We start from the raw sequence: 14,032 nt of genomic DNA, 5'->3' as shown, positions 1-14,032 counted from the left end.
TTTTTTCTCTCTTGCAATTGTTAAGTTACTGCTGCTACTCATATAGCGTGCCATACATTTAGCAGTTGCTGCTACTTCAATTGATAGGTTTTTGAAAAGTGTGTATGGTGGATACATTAGCTTTGTATATTAATGCAGTAGCAATTTAAGAAAGAAGAACTGATTTTGTGTTACTATATATATAGATATATATACAAACAATAAAACTTCCCAATTGTGTGTAATAATCTGTCGAAGATGTGTTGGACTCAACATACATCGTATATAGTGTTCAAAAGAGCATATAATTTGCTAATTCGTGTATACATTTGGTTAGGGGCAACAGAGTTATGTTCTCGAGCCATACGAATAGAAATCACAGCTTATGCAATTCACACCAAATTTAATTCGGAAAAACTCAAAGTAACTTATTACACACTCTTTAATATTAATACCGCCTTTTTTAGATTTAAAATATTTTTTTTAATTTAATTTTTTAATTTAAATCTCTCTCATAATTACCATTGATTAAATTTCATCCCTTATTAGAAAATCATCTCAGAATCATCAACACTTTTTCTTCTTCTTCTTCTTTTGTCTTTAACTACCAATCACAACTACATATTGTCCGTAATGCCAGGATTAACAGCAGAAGAAGAGAGATTGCAAGATATCAAGTATAGACAATGGGGTCCATACGTTTCAGAAAGGTCATGGGGAACAGTTCGAGAAGATTATAGTGGTGATGGAAATGCTTGGGATTCATTTAAATTTGAAGACTACGCTCGTGTATCACGTTGGTCACAAGACGGATTGGCGGGTGTTTCCGATAGACGGCAATTGGTCAACATCACCATGGCTTTATGGAATGGGAAAGACGACATTTTAAAAGAGAAATTGTATGGGTTGACTAATAATCAGGGTAATCATGGTGAAGATGTTAAAGAATTATATTACTATCTTGATAATACTCCGTCACATTCTTATATGAAGTACTTGTACAAGTATCCCCAAAATAAGTTTCCCTACGAGGAATTGAAAGAAGAGAATGCTAAAAGATCAAGATTGGAACAAGAATATGAAATTACTGATACTGGATTGTTTGACAATAACGAGTATTTTGATGTTGTGTTTGAAAGTGCCAAGGACTCCCCCGATGATTTGTATTTCAGAATTACTGCTTACAACAGAAGTGATAAGCCAGCTCCATTGCATTTGTTACCAAATGTTGTATTGAGAAACACTTGGGCGTGGGGGACAAAAGAAAGCGTTAATGAACCTAAACCCCATTTGAGGCAAGTCAATGACTACACAATTGAAGTTGAAACTCATAAATTTGGTAAACGTTACTTGTCATTTGCTCCATCTGCTGGTATTATTGAGAATTCGCCAGATGTTGAACCAAGATTAGTGTTTACTGAGAATGAAACAAATACCAAGAAATTGTATGGACAAGAAAATGAGAGCGAATATGTAAAGGACGGGTTTCACGAACTTGTGGTTCGTGGCGATGAAAAGGCAGTAAATCCAGACAAGGAAGGTACTCAAGCTGCTGCGTGGTACGTGTTTGATGAAGACGGCGGGGTGCCACCTGGTGACTATGTTACTATACGTTACAAATTCACCAAAGAAAATTCCGATGTTGATGAATACAAGTTGGATCAAATTTTCAGTAAACGCCAAAATGAAGCTGATCAATTTTATTGGAAAGTTTCTCCTTTACCAATCAGTGACGAATTGAGACAAATTCAAAGATATGCATTTGCCGGATTATTGTGGTCAAAGCAATTCTATCATTTTGTCCACAACTATTGGGCATATGGGGATCCAAATACCGTTAAACCGCCAGTCAATCGTGCCAATGGTAGGAACAAGGAATGGAAGCATTTGTATATTGACGATATCTTGTCATTACCTGACAAATGGGAGTACCCCTTTTTTGCCGCTTGGGATACCGCTTTCCATTGCATTCCTTTTGCCATGATTGACCCGTGGTTTGCCAAGAACCAAATTGACCTTTTGTTAAGGGAATGGTATATGCACCCCAATGGACAAATACCTGCGTATGAATGGAACTTCAGTGATGTTAACCCACCAGTGCATGCGTGGGCTGCTTATAGGATATTCAAAATAGAAAGGAAAATGTATGGCCGTGAAGATATTGATTTCTTGGAAAGGGTTTTCCAAAAATTAATGTTGAATTTTGCATGGTGGGTTAATAGAAAAGACGCTGAAGGGAACAACATTTTTGAAGGTGGGTTTTTAGGTTTGGATAACATTGGTGTGTTTAATAGATCGGAGGCATTACCCACGGGAGGTAATTTGGAGCAGGCTGATTCCACTGGATGGATGGCCTTCTTTTCTTTACAGATGTTGAATATTGCTTTGGAATTAGCCAAGACGAGACCGGTTTATGAAAACATTGCTTCGAAATTTTTTGAACATTTTGTCGTTATTGCTGATGCATTGACATTCAGAGGCGGTGAAAGTGAAAACGAATCATCAACAAAGAATTCGCTCTGGGATGAAAATGACGAATTCTATTACGATGCTATTAGATATGGTGATCATAATACACAGTCACTCCCAGTCAGATCCTTGGTTGGATTGATCCCCCTTTATGCCTCATTGACGTTGGAGCCCGAATTGTTGGAAAGATTTCCTTCGTTTAAAAAGAGATTGGACTGGTTTGTGCATCATAGGAAAGAAGTTGCCGAGAGAAATATAGCATCAATGGAGGCAAGAGGTGTCGGTGAGAGATTGTTGTTATCTTTGGTATCCAAGGAGAGACTAGTAGCAATTTTGCGCAGAATGTTGGATGAAAGCGAGTTCTTATCACCATACGGTATCAGGTCGTTATCAAAATATCACAAAGACCATCCATTCAGTATGGAGGTTAATGGGGAAACTTTTAAAGTTGAGTATTTGCCGGGTGAGTCTGATTCTGGTATGTTTGGGGGTAATTCCAATTGGAGAGGACCAATTTGGTTCCCCACCAATTTCTTGTTGGTTGAGGCATTACAACGGTTCTATTTGTACTATGGCCCTGATTTGAAAGTTGAATGTCCAACTGGCTCCGGTGAGTATCTCAATTTAGCACAATGTGCCCAAGAAATTCAACATCGGTTAATTCATTTGTTTTTGCCCGATGAGGATGGTAACAGAGCATGTAATGGTGATAATGAATTGATTAACAAGGATCCATTTTTCAAAGAATATGTTCCGTTTTACGAGTACTTCGATGGTGACAATGGAAGAGGTTTGGGCGCGTCTCATCAATGTGGTTGGACTGCTGTTGTGGCTAAATGGATTCATGATAATGGTGTTACTTGTAGGATTCCAAAGACTCCAAGAACGCCAGTCCATAGGAAAAACTCATCGGTGTTTTTGCACGATAGTGCCAACACTGATGAAGATGTGAAAAAGTATAGACCAAAGGCAGGTCCATTTTCTGGTAAGTTGGTGAGACGAAAATCAGGTAAATCGCTACTAAACTTGACGGTTAATGCGTTAGACCTCAATGATGATGAAGAGGAAGCCACAGCTAAAGCTGCTGCTTGTACCCAACTCGATGGATTAGACCATGGGGTTTGTGTAACCGATGAAATATTGAAGAAGGAATTGACCGAATTACAAAAGACACAATCTGGTGCGTCTATTGATTCAGGAGATGAAGTTGATGATGATTTCTTAGAACAGGTTAAAGCTGCGTTTAAAAAGTACAAGTCGAGGACTGATGATGATGATAATGTTTCTGGAGATGAATTCGAAACCAGACTCCATGACAAGTAGAGAATGGCAGTAGTACCTTTATAGAGAGACTGTTTTAAATATACAATTCTTTTTGTTTTTGCACATGTACACGCCCTCTTTTTACTTGTCCACTTTTGCGTAATTTGAAATGACACACTGAGGATAAATGGTTGACACTTTCAAGCATACAATAGAGACAATCAATTACGAACCGACCATGTCCGATTCATTCAACACTTATGAAAATGACTTCCAACTTGCTTTGCAAGAGGCAAAGACAAAGGTGTCTCAAGTAGAGTCCGTGCAAGGGGGTATGTCTTCAATCGCAGCTTATGGCAAACTCAGCCAAGTCTTATAACAGAATACTAACTAGGTGCTTATAGAACAACGTCAATCTTACCTTAAAGCTATTGAAGCAGCTACAGATGAAGCATTGGAGGCACTTGATCAAATGACAATTGAAGTGCAGAACTTGCCCACCAATCAACGTTCATCGTACAACACCAAGATTCGTCAATATAAATCACAAATTGATGATGTCAAATCAAAATACAAACAACTCAGCGATGTTCAAGATAGACATGAACTATTTGGATCAAGATATCGTGATGAGGATAATACTGGCAACGGCGTATCTGACTCACAGCGTAAACAATTACTAAACAACCAGTCGTCTTTAGAACGATCATCACAGCGGTTGCAAGATAGTCAACGAATTGCATTAGAAACGGAAAACATTGGTGGTAATATCTTGAATGATTTGCGATCGCAACGAGAACAAATTGGCGGGGCTAGAAATACGTTGATGCAGGCTGATTCATATGTTGATAGAAGTATTCAAACTTTGAAGAGCATGGGAAGAAGATTGACGGCTAATAAGTTTATTAGTTATGCTATTATTGCCGTGTTGATTTTGTTGATATTTTTAGTTCTTTTTAGTAAGTTTTCGTAGAGAATTTAGAAAACGTTTTTCTGGTGAATGTAATTTGGTTAAAATTGTGAATTGTAGATATACAATGGACCAGCAGAGTCGTATATGTACTAGATCTACCATGGTGATACTGCTGTGGGGAGGTTTATGTTTTGTCAAGTGTAGTTAAAAAAGTTATTGATAATCGGAAATCGTTCATAGGTCGGAACGGCCTCTCCTATTGTTCTAGGTCATTACGTAATCTCGTCTCTCTAAAAAAATAGAAGAAAAAGAAGAAGAAAAATTATCCAGAGTCATCAAATACAAATACATTTCACAATCCAATCTCATCAAAAAAAAACTATCACCATCATCAGCTACACACACAGACACACACACAACATTGACCCAAATGATAAGGAGCATAGTACAGAGGCAGATAAGAGGCATTCAACGCTTCAACCCTGCATCACCTATATCACTTCCACGCACATATTTCCCCAGATCACCCACCATCTTCATTCCCTTCTCCAAATCAATGCATACATCACCCATACTAAACCACGGACATCTCCATAAACCAAAGCCCGGTGAAGAACTCCATATCACATTCATAACGAAAGACGGCAAACAACTCACTTACGAAGTAGCTGAAGGCGATAATATACTAGATATAGCCCAAGCCCATAATTTAGATATGGAAGGTGCTTGTGGTGGATCATGTGCTTGTTCCACGTGTCATATAATTGTTGACCCCGAGTTTTATGATGAAATACCTGAACCTAGTGATGATGAGAATGATATGTTGGATTTGGCGTTTGGATTGACAGAAACTTCACGATTGGGGTGCCAGGTTCAGATGTCGAAGGAATTAGATGGTATTAGAGTTGCATTACCGGCAATGACAAGAAATTTACAGAATAAGGACTTCAATTGAGAAACGCGAGAGGATGAAAGGCTGTATATAGATCCTTTGTGATATTTATAGATATATATATATATATGCGTATTCAAGTTTAGATTTTGACAATTAGATATAGATTTAGTGAAGCAGAATGGAAGAGCATTCTTGTGTATGCACAATGGAGTGGATTTTAGTCAACTTCGCTGTTAATGTTTACTCTGGAGTAGAATGCGGAGCTGCATTCTCGACTGGTCATATCCCCAGCGATAGTAGAAAAAAATTCCATAGCAGTGGCATTCCCTCGATACTTCATGTGTTACTTAGGTAAATGGTTTTGCTTACTCTGCTTTCAGCTAGAAGTCAAATAGTTGAACTTTGTCAATTCAAGGGTGCATTAAATTGCTGCAAAACTTTACAGAATCATTTGTAACAAATTCGCGCCAAAATTTATATGCACATCATGTTTTTGTCACATTGATTGCTCCTACGAGTCAGAGTTATAAATCCATGATCATCCAGATCAGCGGTGCAACACGTGTCCTCTCAATTAGACAAGTCTTCAAAGTTCTATTAAAATATAGATAGCGACTTTAGATACCGATCAGTCTCTTGTATAAACCTGCCATTATTGATCTTTCCATAAATTTCATTTTCCTGCAACGAATCATCATCCTTCCATTTGAATTCAACTGGCAGCAATGCATTTTCAACCACATATCTAATGAAAAAATGTGAATACAACTGCCAAAGCTCCTGCTGTAAAGATTGAACCTGTATATCAGTGATAATCACAAATTTAAATCTTGTCAATGATTCCCAGAAATGAATTCGATACTGCCCAATTGTCAATTGCTTCAATTCGTTGAGGACTGAATCTTCCAATACTAGTTTTGCGGCAATTGTTTTAAGAGAATATAGGATTCCAAATAGTAGTTTCGAGTTATCGGCGTCGTTATTCTTGTTGATTTGGCCATCAATCTTGTCTTGTGTGGTGGCAGATGGGTTTGGCGAGTGCGTGTATTCGCGATCGTATACACAGTTGCAATGGCGATCAAATATGAAAAATGAATATATCGTCATCTGGCACTAGTTTGAGTGAATGTTTGTGTGTATCCCTGAGTCTGTTGATATTTTTATCTGTTCGTGCGCTTTCGATTTTTCTCACTTATTTTTTATTGGACCAAGTCATGTGATCAGATTCAACTCCTAACCAAATTAGCCGAGGCTCAGTTTCCGGCTATCTCTGTAATACAAAGGGTCTAAATTTGACACATCGCGACTGCGTTATTGTAATCAACAGCTGTAATAATCCGCAAAATCTTTAACGATGCGGATTTTGAATACCTCATACCGCACTTTAAACAATAAGCAACTAATCTGCTATTGTCCAAGACAATAGCTTTGCATACATCAAACCGTTGCGATGATCCACGTGGGCCCAAGCTAACCAAAGGCTATATAAACGAGCCAAAAGCAATGAAATGGTTGTAAAAGCTTTGGACCCAGCTGTAGACCCCAAACACTAGCCAACATGATTTCCACCTGGTTTACTTTTGTGTTGATCTTTGTCAGATTGGCTTTCGCAGCTGAACCCAACTATCTCCCAACATTTACTTCCTCGAAAAAGTTTTTCCAACAAAGCAACCCATTGATTCCTGAGTTTGCGGTGAGCTCTGCAAACTTTGGATTAAACAGTCAATACACTTGGAACGATGTTGTATCAAGCTTAAATTCCAACCAAAAGCTTTTCTTTTTGCAAAGACATGGTGAAGGTTGGCATAATGTCGCCCAACAGGATTTACATATTGGGCTTATTGAATGGCAATGCTACTGGTCGCTCCAGGATGGTAAGGATGGTATCGAATGGTATGATGCTGAATTGACTCCCAAAGGACACCAGGAAATCAAAAATTTAGTCAACCAAATCAAAAACACAACCTCATTTCCTCACCCAGATAAGTTTTACGTTAGTCCTTTGAGAAGAACTTTAGAAACATGGCAAGAGACTTGGTTAAACTTGCCTCATAAGACTGCAACTATTAAGGAGTTTGCAAGAGAATGGTATGGTATCGACACTGAAAGTAAAAGACACGATAGAGCCTATATCGAGAGTAGCTTTCCTGGATTTGATTTTGAAGACGGATTTCAAAGTGATGACGTTCTTTGGAGTCCAGTTTACAGGGAGGGGCTCGAGAATATCTACTACAGAGGGGCTGCATTTTTGGCTGATATTTTTGAAGATGCAAAAGATGAGAAGGTTATTAGTGTCGTGCTGCATGGTGGTCTTATCAATGCAATCTTGGCTGTTGCTCAGCATAGATTGTATAATCTCCAAACTGGTGGACTTATTCCAGTGGTGATTGAGATTCAAAACAATTACAAGACCTACCCCTTGGATCACGCCTATACTGATTTCTTCTTGTGGTGCCCTTTGTCCCAACCTAACATCACCACCCTGGTTGATGGTGGTTCCACAGTTGAAACAACAGTATCAGCTTCGTATTCAGTGCCAACTAGCTCTTCAGCAGAACCTGCCACAGCTTACAAATCATCTTAGTAATTGACTTTTAATAGATAAATTAAATGATATGCTTTTTAAACATTATCGTTAAAGTTTATTTACATTACTTATTTCCTTCCTATTACACCCAATCCACAGGGTTTTTCAAAACTTGTAATAGCTTGTCTTCATCACTGCCAGGCTCTGGGTGGTGATCATAAACCCAACTGGCAGTAGCTGGTAACGACATTAATATACTCTCGACTCTTGATCCAGGGGTGAGCAAACCAAATTGAGTTCCTCTATCCAACACCAAATTGAATTCGACATATCTTCCTCTTCTAATTTGCTGCCATTGTTTTTGCTCGGGAGTGAATGGGGTATCCTTTCTCTTTTCCACCAATGGGACATATGATGGAACAAATGCATCAAAACAACTTTCAATAATCTTTAAAATCTCATCGGCCGGCTTAGAATCAAAGTCGTCGAAAAAGATACCTCCAACTCCTCTAGTCTCTCCCCTGTGCTTAATTAAAAAGTATTCGTCACACCACTTCTTGTATTTGGGATACAAACTCTCGTCATACTTGTCCAATGCATCTTTATGTTTTTGATGAAAGTGTTTAGCATCCTCTTCGTACAAGTATGACGGTGTTAAATCAGCACCGCCTCCAAACCACCAAGCTTGAGTTTCTTTAGTGTCAGGGTCAGTTGTTTCGAAATATCTATAGTTGGCATGGGTTGTTGGAGCATGCGGGTTATGTGGGTGAATGACCAAAGATAGCCCACAAGCAAAGAAATCAACACTTCCATCACTTGCACTGCCTCTAAGATTTGCATGGTCGGCTCTCATTCTTTGCACTGCTTGTGCTGGCAATTTACCGTGGACAATTGAGATGTTGACACCACCTTTTTCAAATGTAGTTCCGTTTTGCAAAACCATCGATTGTCCTCCACCGCCATTATCACCTCTTACCCAGGAATCAGTGTGGAAACCAACTGTATCAACCGCTGCCAACGCTTGCGTAATCTCTTGCTGCTTCAAACGAACTAGAGCTTCCATTCGCTCCCTGAGAGGTAACGAGCTATCATGAATTTTGTCTGGAGTAACAACCATAGTAGATGTTGTGATTGATTAAACAGCGATTTTAAAATAAAAAAAAAATACAGAAGGGCAGCAACAGAATATATATATAGACGATTGCAATCTGGAGCCTGCTTCGAAAATTGTGAATTTGAAGTTTGGGAAATTGGATTGATGTTGAGCTTACTAGATTAAATCATGTCATTATTCGTCGTACAACTTTTTTTTCTTCTGAAATGTTCGTATGATTGTTGAAAATTTGATGGCACAAAGAGGAGACAAAGATGTCACAACACTAAAATCTACATCGTCTTGCATAAATAGCAGCTGCTCTACTAAGGTCCGACGACTTTAAATGATTTTTTTAGATCGCCAAATTATCCGACATTTAAGTTGTCACCTGTTTTTGTTTAAAGAACAGTACAAACTTGAAATAAAATCCCACTAGAGAATTTGTATTAATCAGTTCTTATATATATTCAGTCTACAACTCATCATGGTATAAGGTATCATCGTCCTCATCATCATCGAAGTGCAAACTGCCATTGGCAGCCTCCTTCATCTCTTCCTCTTCCTCTTCCTTGGAAATAGTGCTTTCTATTTGCTCAAGCAAAGTCAGCACTTCTTTTTCATAACTGACCCATTCCGGAATCAACCTCTTTGCAGTATCTAATTTATCCTCTTTCGTTACTGGATTATTACATAAATCAATCATTTTCGCTTCATCAAATGTTTCACTAGAACACCAGGTTTCACACCAGAGCCATTCTTGTGGTAAGCTTTTAATCTTGATCAGTCTTTGTAAATTATTAGGTAAATCTTGATCCAAATTACTTAATGAGTTTGGGTCACTTGATAATTTCTGATAATGAGCACGTAGTCTATTGCCAGCTTCCAAGTGTTTAAACTTGGGTAAATCAACAACATACAAAGCACTGATGTGGTACTTTAAATCACCTTGTAGTACCTCAGACCAATAACCCAGCTTCCAAAATCTGAACCCTTCCATCTCTTTATTGGAATCACACATTGGTGTAAATGCATAAGGAGCACCTTCTAAATCCATGGTTACCAACTCACTGAGATCAGTACGACATATCTGGTCAGCGTCAATGAATATAATGCGATCTAGATCCTGTGGGAAAAGAACATCAAGAAAGAGGATCTTGTAACCCCAGATTTCCCTTTGTCTGCTATTCTGTTTCCGTAAAAAATTGGGCCACTTGTAAGTTATCAACTCAATTTCAATATCGTATTTCTTAACCAATAATGTGGCCAACGCTCTGAATTGTGGTGAGATGTAGTTGTCTAAGATCCAAAATTTGATCAGCTTTTGCAGGTTATGCTTTTTTACCGACGCTATCATGATGCTAACAAGTTTTTCATATTGGTGGCCACCGGCGATAGTAAAAATATTGATATCGGCATGCTTTTTTCTCTCTGTAAATCTCTCCCTATTCGAGCTAACCCTCGCCTGGAGTGTAACGCCATCCAAGGTGAATACAGAAACGGGAACTGCGTCAATTTCATCAATATTAGGGTCGAACTTATTGTCTGAAGCTGATAACAATGAATGATTTGACTTGATAGTGAAGGAATAAGCACCAGGTAACGCCTTTAGCTGGAAATAATTTAAAGCTGTCATCACCAAAGTATCATCAGTATATGCTCCATCAGAGATCTGCAACTGCAAGTTTTTAGGAGCTCTACCAGTTAGCACATCTCTGGCGTACCCTTCTATGAGTAGATTAGACAATTCGAATGACACGGATATTGGGCTCTCATTCAATCTGAAGTTATTAATATCAATGTCCAATGGCGAACTCTCTGCAACCACTACCCATCGTTTAGGTATATCTATATTAATAGAATATTTTGCCGGGGGTAATGCAGCAAAGTTTGCTAAACACCTGTCATTCCAATTTCCATTTCCTTTGAATTGGGGTACAGAAGGAGAGAATACACCTCTGTAAAACCGGTCCGTCAACTCTTCATGCTTGTATTCGGATTTTGGCTGAAGTAGAATTCTCACGTTAACAAATGAAAAGTCTTTGGCTGCATCAAGTATATTGATTAGTTTTTGTGATTTTTTATTAAGTGGATCCATGATAACTAATATGTCAACAGGTTTCGACACGTCATATTGTGCATAATCTATCAGGTTGGACATGTCTATGGAGGCAAAATCAAATCTGTTGACATCGGTGAGAAACGCTTTGTCATCGACATGAAACGATTTTGTAATTATACTGGAAACCAAATCAAACCAGTCCATGCCGTCTAGACCAGATACAAGCAGGTTATATTCGTATAAGCTCTGTGGAAACTCATCGACATATGTGAGAATAATCTCATTTATCAATCGCAATCTTTGACTTTGCTCGTATTCAATTAGCTGTGACAACTCTTCCCGGCTCAAGATTACAGGGTCTAATCTGATGTACCTCGAGTTTATCAACAAATATGAATGCCTTATTGGCATATGCTTTTGTTTCAACATACCTAAAACCTTGTTATCTAAATCTGTTGATAGATCTCCTTCTTGTAATATCGAGATAACACTCTCAATTCTCGAGTTTGTCAATGTTGTCAATTTTACTTTTTCCACCAACCTGGAAAATATCTTCGAATTCCCCATATTGACCACCCTTACCTGTACTGAGCTCCGTTTCATAAGCCTCAACAAGTTTATAAGTTGATCTACCATGTTCTTGTCACTAAAGTCAGATACTAGCCAAACAGTGGCGTGGTTCTCTAAATCTTTATCAATCTTTTTAAATGCTATCGAGTTCCTCACTAAGTCCTGGTCAACCCTTTTGTAGATAATATCACTAGGGTCCAATGGATGAATACGTAAATTTCGTTCCAGCTTGGCATTGTTGTACACGATATCCTTGAGATTGCCATTCACCGACCCCAGTTTCAATTGATTTTTGATGAGTGCAATATCTTGTTCAATTTGTTTGCTCATAGATATTTGCCAGTTTGACGTGGAAGAAAAGTCATGAATTACACCGTTAACAATGACGGAAGGTTGTTGTATAGAAAATTTGGCCAACACCGCATCAAAGTTCACCAGAAAGCTTGGGGGTACAGCTATTTTCTCCAATAGCTTTTCAGTTTCGTCTGGTCCAGGTGATTCCAAGTATTTGTAAAGCAATGCGAGTGCTTCTTTTGAACCCAGTAACCCAGCAATGTGGAAAATACGCGTTGCTAGTTGCTCATCTAAAGGATCTTCGCCAATTATCGGCAAAATTCCAATTTGCTGAGGAATACCTGTATCCAATATAATTTTTGAGAATGTGAAAAATGTCTTTAATTGTTGTTTATTTGCCAAGTTAAGGGCAAATACAATATCATGAATGTTTTCCTTTAAAGGAGGGATTTGGTTGGGCTTGAGTTTGCGAGATTCAACACCGAGATAAGTGTCCTCGCGGTCTGTCGAGTACTTTTCGTAATTCCCATCATGCTCAATGTCATTTATAAACAAAACACCACCTTCAGAAGGGGATTTGCTATCAAAAGAATTCTTGAATACTTTGAACCTGTTCTCATTATTGCCCATTAAAGTGTTACCGGTCCTGAACTGAGCTTGCTTAACGGCGGAAAGTAATCCAAATTTGGACAAAAGGAGTTTTGACTGAACTGAATTGAACCCAAGCTTTACAAGATCCTGGATCAAAGCTAATTCGCCACTAATCTTCTCTGCAAGTTTATACACATCCAATTCTAATTGATGAATCGGAGACCCGTTTATATAGATGCCAGAAGAGTCTGTTGATAGTCCCATCTGTTCGTTTCCTAGAACTTTGGATTTAACCTTTTTATAATTGATCAGCTCGGGTAATTTGTTCAAGTAGGAATAAAATTTTGGCATATTGTTCAATATCGTTTGTAACAAATCAAACTTTGCTATTTTAATCCTATTTGATAAAGCAAAGGAGGTAAGCTTGAGACCTAAGTCATCGACATTCCCACTAACTTTTGAAACGGCTGTGGAATTGTTTATCAGATCGAAATTTTTGTTCAATTCATACTGAGGCCCACTTCTATATTCGGCATCTTCCATTGGAAGTTCGACTGTATATCCGGGGAGTGTGTCTGTTTGTTTACTAACCAGCGGGATGTATCTCCAAACAAACCTCAATTTTCCATTGCGAGCTTCTTCGTACAAAACCTTGAGAAATTCCTTTGTTTGGACAACAGTTGGGTCGCCATAAAACACCAACAAGGGAGATTCAGCATTATCACCAATCACTCTGTCAATCAGCGATATCTCTTGATTAGATTTGTCTGTCTGAAGTGCAAATAAATCATTAACTGAACAATATATCCTGTCATTGTACAAGACCCATGCTGGCACAAGCCCATTCTTTGTCTCAACTTCATTGCCAAACGAGTCACTAGTACATTGGGTCCTTAATCTTGCTCCATATTGTTGTTTTATCTTTTCATAATGAGCGTAATGTGAAGCCACCCGCGGCGAGTACTTTTTGCTTACAATGTTAAAGTTGATAAAGTCAGTTGATGTAGGTTCTAGTGGCAATTGACACAATGCATGGTCATATATATCTCTGTCTGTTCTCTTCTCACTCTCATCAAAATCGCCAAGGCCAAAGATAGCTTCCAAAGTTGGTACATATAGCGATGGATCGAAACCTGCTATGCTTTCTATGAAATTTGACACGAAATCAACCTTTTTCCAAGGAGTTTTGACATCAATTGTTAAGGAGCCACCATCCTCTGCTGAAGCATGTATACTGAAGGTGAATAGAGTGAGCAAAAGGTTAATAATCCAGCTCCATAGTATCATATTCTTTCTTGGGGAAAGGAAGAGAAGACAGAGTGTACAAGTTCAAGTTGAAAAAGTCTCGCTTTCGAGACAAAACTGATTTCAAAAAT

General features: G+C 38.4%; 7 protein-coding genes across 7 annotated transcripts; 4 read left to right on the top strand and 3 right to left on the bottom strand. All coding sequences in view use genetic code 12, as the record gives it.

Moving 5' to 3' along the window:
* Window positions 1-612: 612 nt before the first annotated feature.
* On the top strand, window positions 613-3,771 carry CANMA_005388 (uncharacterized protein; the record flags this gene model as incomplete). Its single annotated transcript, XM_051817762.1, has 1 exon — window positions 613-3,771. One exon carries the CDS (start codon window positions 613-615, stop codon window positions 3,769-3,771), a length of 3,159 nt encoding a protein of 1,052 aa, XP_051669036.1.
* Window positions 3,772-3,949: 178 nt separating this feature from the next.
* Window positions 3,950-4,684, top strand: VTI1 (v-SNARE protein; the record flags this gene model as incomplete). The annotated part of the gene is made up of 2 exons (XM_051817761.1): window positions 3,950-4,043; window positions 4,116-4,684. 2 exons carry the CDS (start codon window positions 3,950-3,952, stop codon window positions 4,682-4,684), a joined length of 663 nt encoding a protein of 220 aa, XP_051669035.1.
* Window positions 4,685-5,180: 496 nt separating this feature from the next.
* On the top strand, window positions 5,181-5,579 carry YAH1 (adrenodoxin; the record flags this gene model as incomplete). The annotated part of the gene is made up of 1 exon (XM_051817760.1): window positions 5,181-5,579. The coding sequence occupies one exon, from the start codon at window positions 5,181-5,183 to the stop codon at window positions 5,577-5,579; it is 399 nt and encodes a 132-aa protein (XP_051669034.1).
* Window positions 5,580-6,116: 537 nt separating this feature from the next.
* Window positions 6,117-6,626, bottom strand: CANMA_005385 (TRAPP subunit; the record flags this gene model as incomplete). Its single annotated transcript, XM_051817759.1, has 1 exon — window positions 6,117-6,626. One exon carries the CDS (start codon window positions 6,624-6,626, stop codon window positions 6,117-6,119), a length of 510 nt encoding a protein of 169 aa, XP_051669033.1.
* A 451-nt stretch (window positions 6,627-7,077) lies between these two features.
* CANMA_005384 (phosphoglycerate mutase family protein) lies at window positions 7,078-8,103 on the top strand (the record flags this gene model as incomplete). Its single annotated transcript, XM_051817758.1, has 1 exon — window positions 7,078-8,103. The coding sequence occupies one exon, from the start codon at window positions 7,078-7,080 to the stop codon at window positions 8,101-8,103; it is 1,026 nt and encodes a 341-aa protein (XP_051669032.1).
* An 85-nt stretch (window positions 8,104-8,188) lies between these two features.
* On the bottom strand, window positions 8,189-9,163 carry HEM13 (coproporphyrinogen oxidase; the record flags this gene model as incomplete). The annotated part of the gene is made up of 1 exon (XM_051817757.1): window positions 8,189-9,163. One exon carries the CDS (start codon window positions 9,161-9,163, stop codon window positions 8,189-8,191), a length of 975 nt encoding a protein of 324 aa, XP_051669031.1.
* Window positions 9,164-9,614: 451 nt separating this feature from the next.
* KRE5 (Kre5p) lies at window positions 9,615-13,943 on the bottom strand (the record flags this gene model as incomplete). Its single annotated transcript, XM_051817756.1, has 1 exon — window positions 9,615-13,943. One exon carries the CDS (start codon window positions 13,941-13,943, stop codon window positions 9,615-9,617), a length of 4,329 nt encoding a protein of 1,442 aa, XP_051669030.1.
* Between the last annotated feature and the right edge of the window lie 89 nt (window positions 13,944-14,032).

Source organism: Candida margitis (assembly GCF_024628925.1).
Source record: "Candida margitis strain CBS 14175 chromosome Unknown scaffold82, whole genome shotgun sequence".
Lineage (NCBI taxonomy): Eukaryota > Fungi > Ascomycota > Pichiomycetes > Serinales > Debaryomycetaceae > Lodderomyces > Lodderomyces margitis.
The sequence above is the reverse complement of the archived record's forward strand: the minus strand, read 5'-3'. Positions and strand labels throughout refer to the sequence as shown.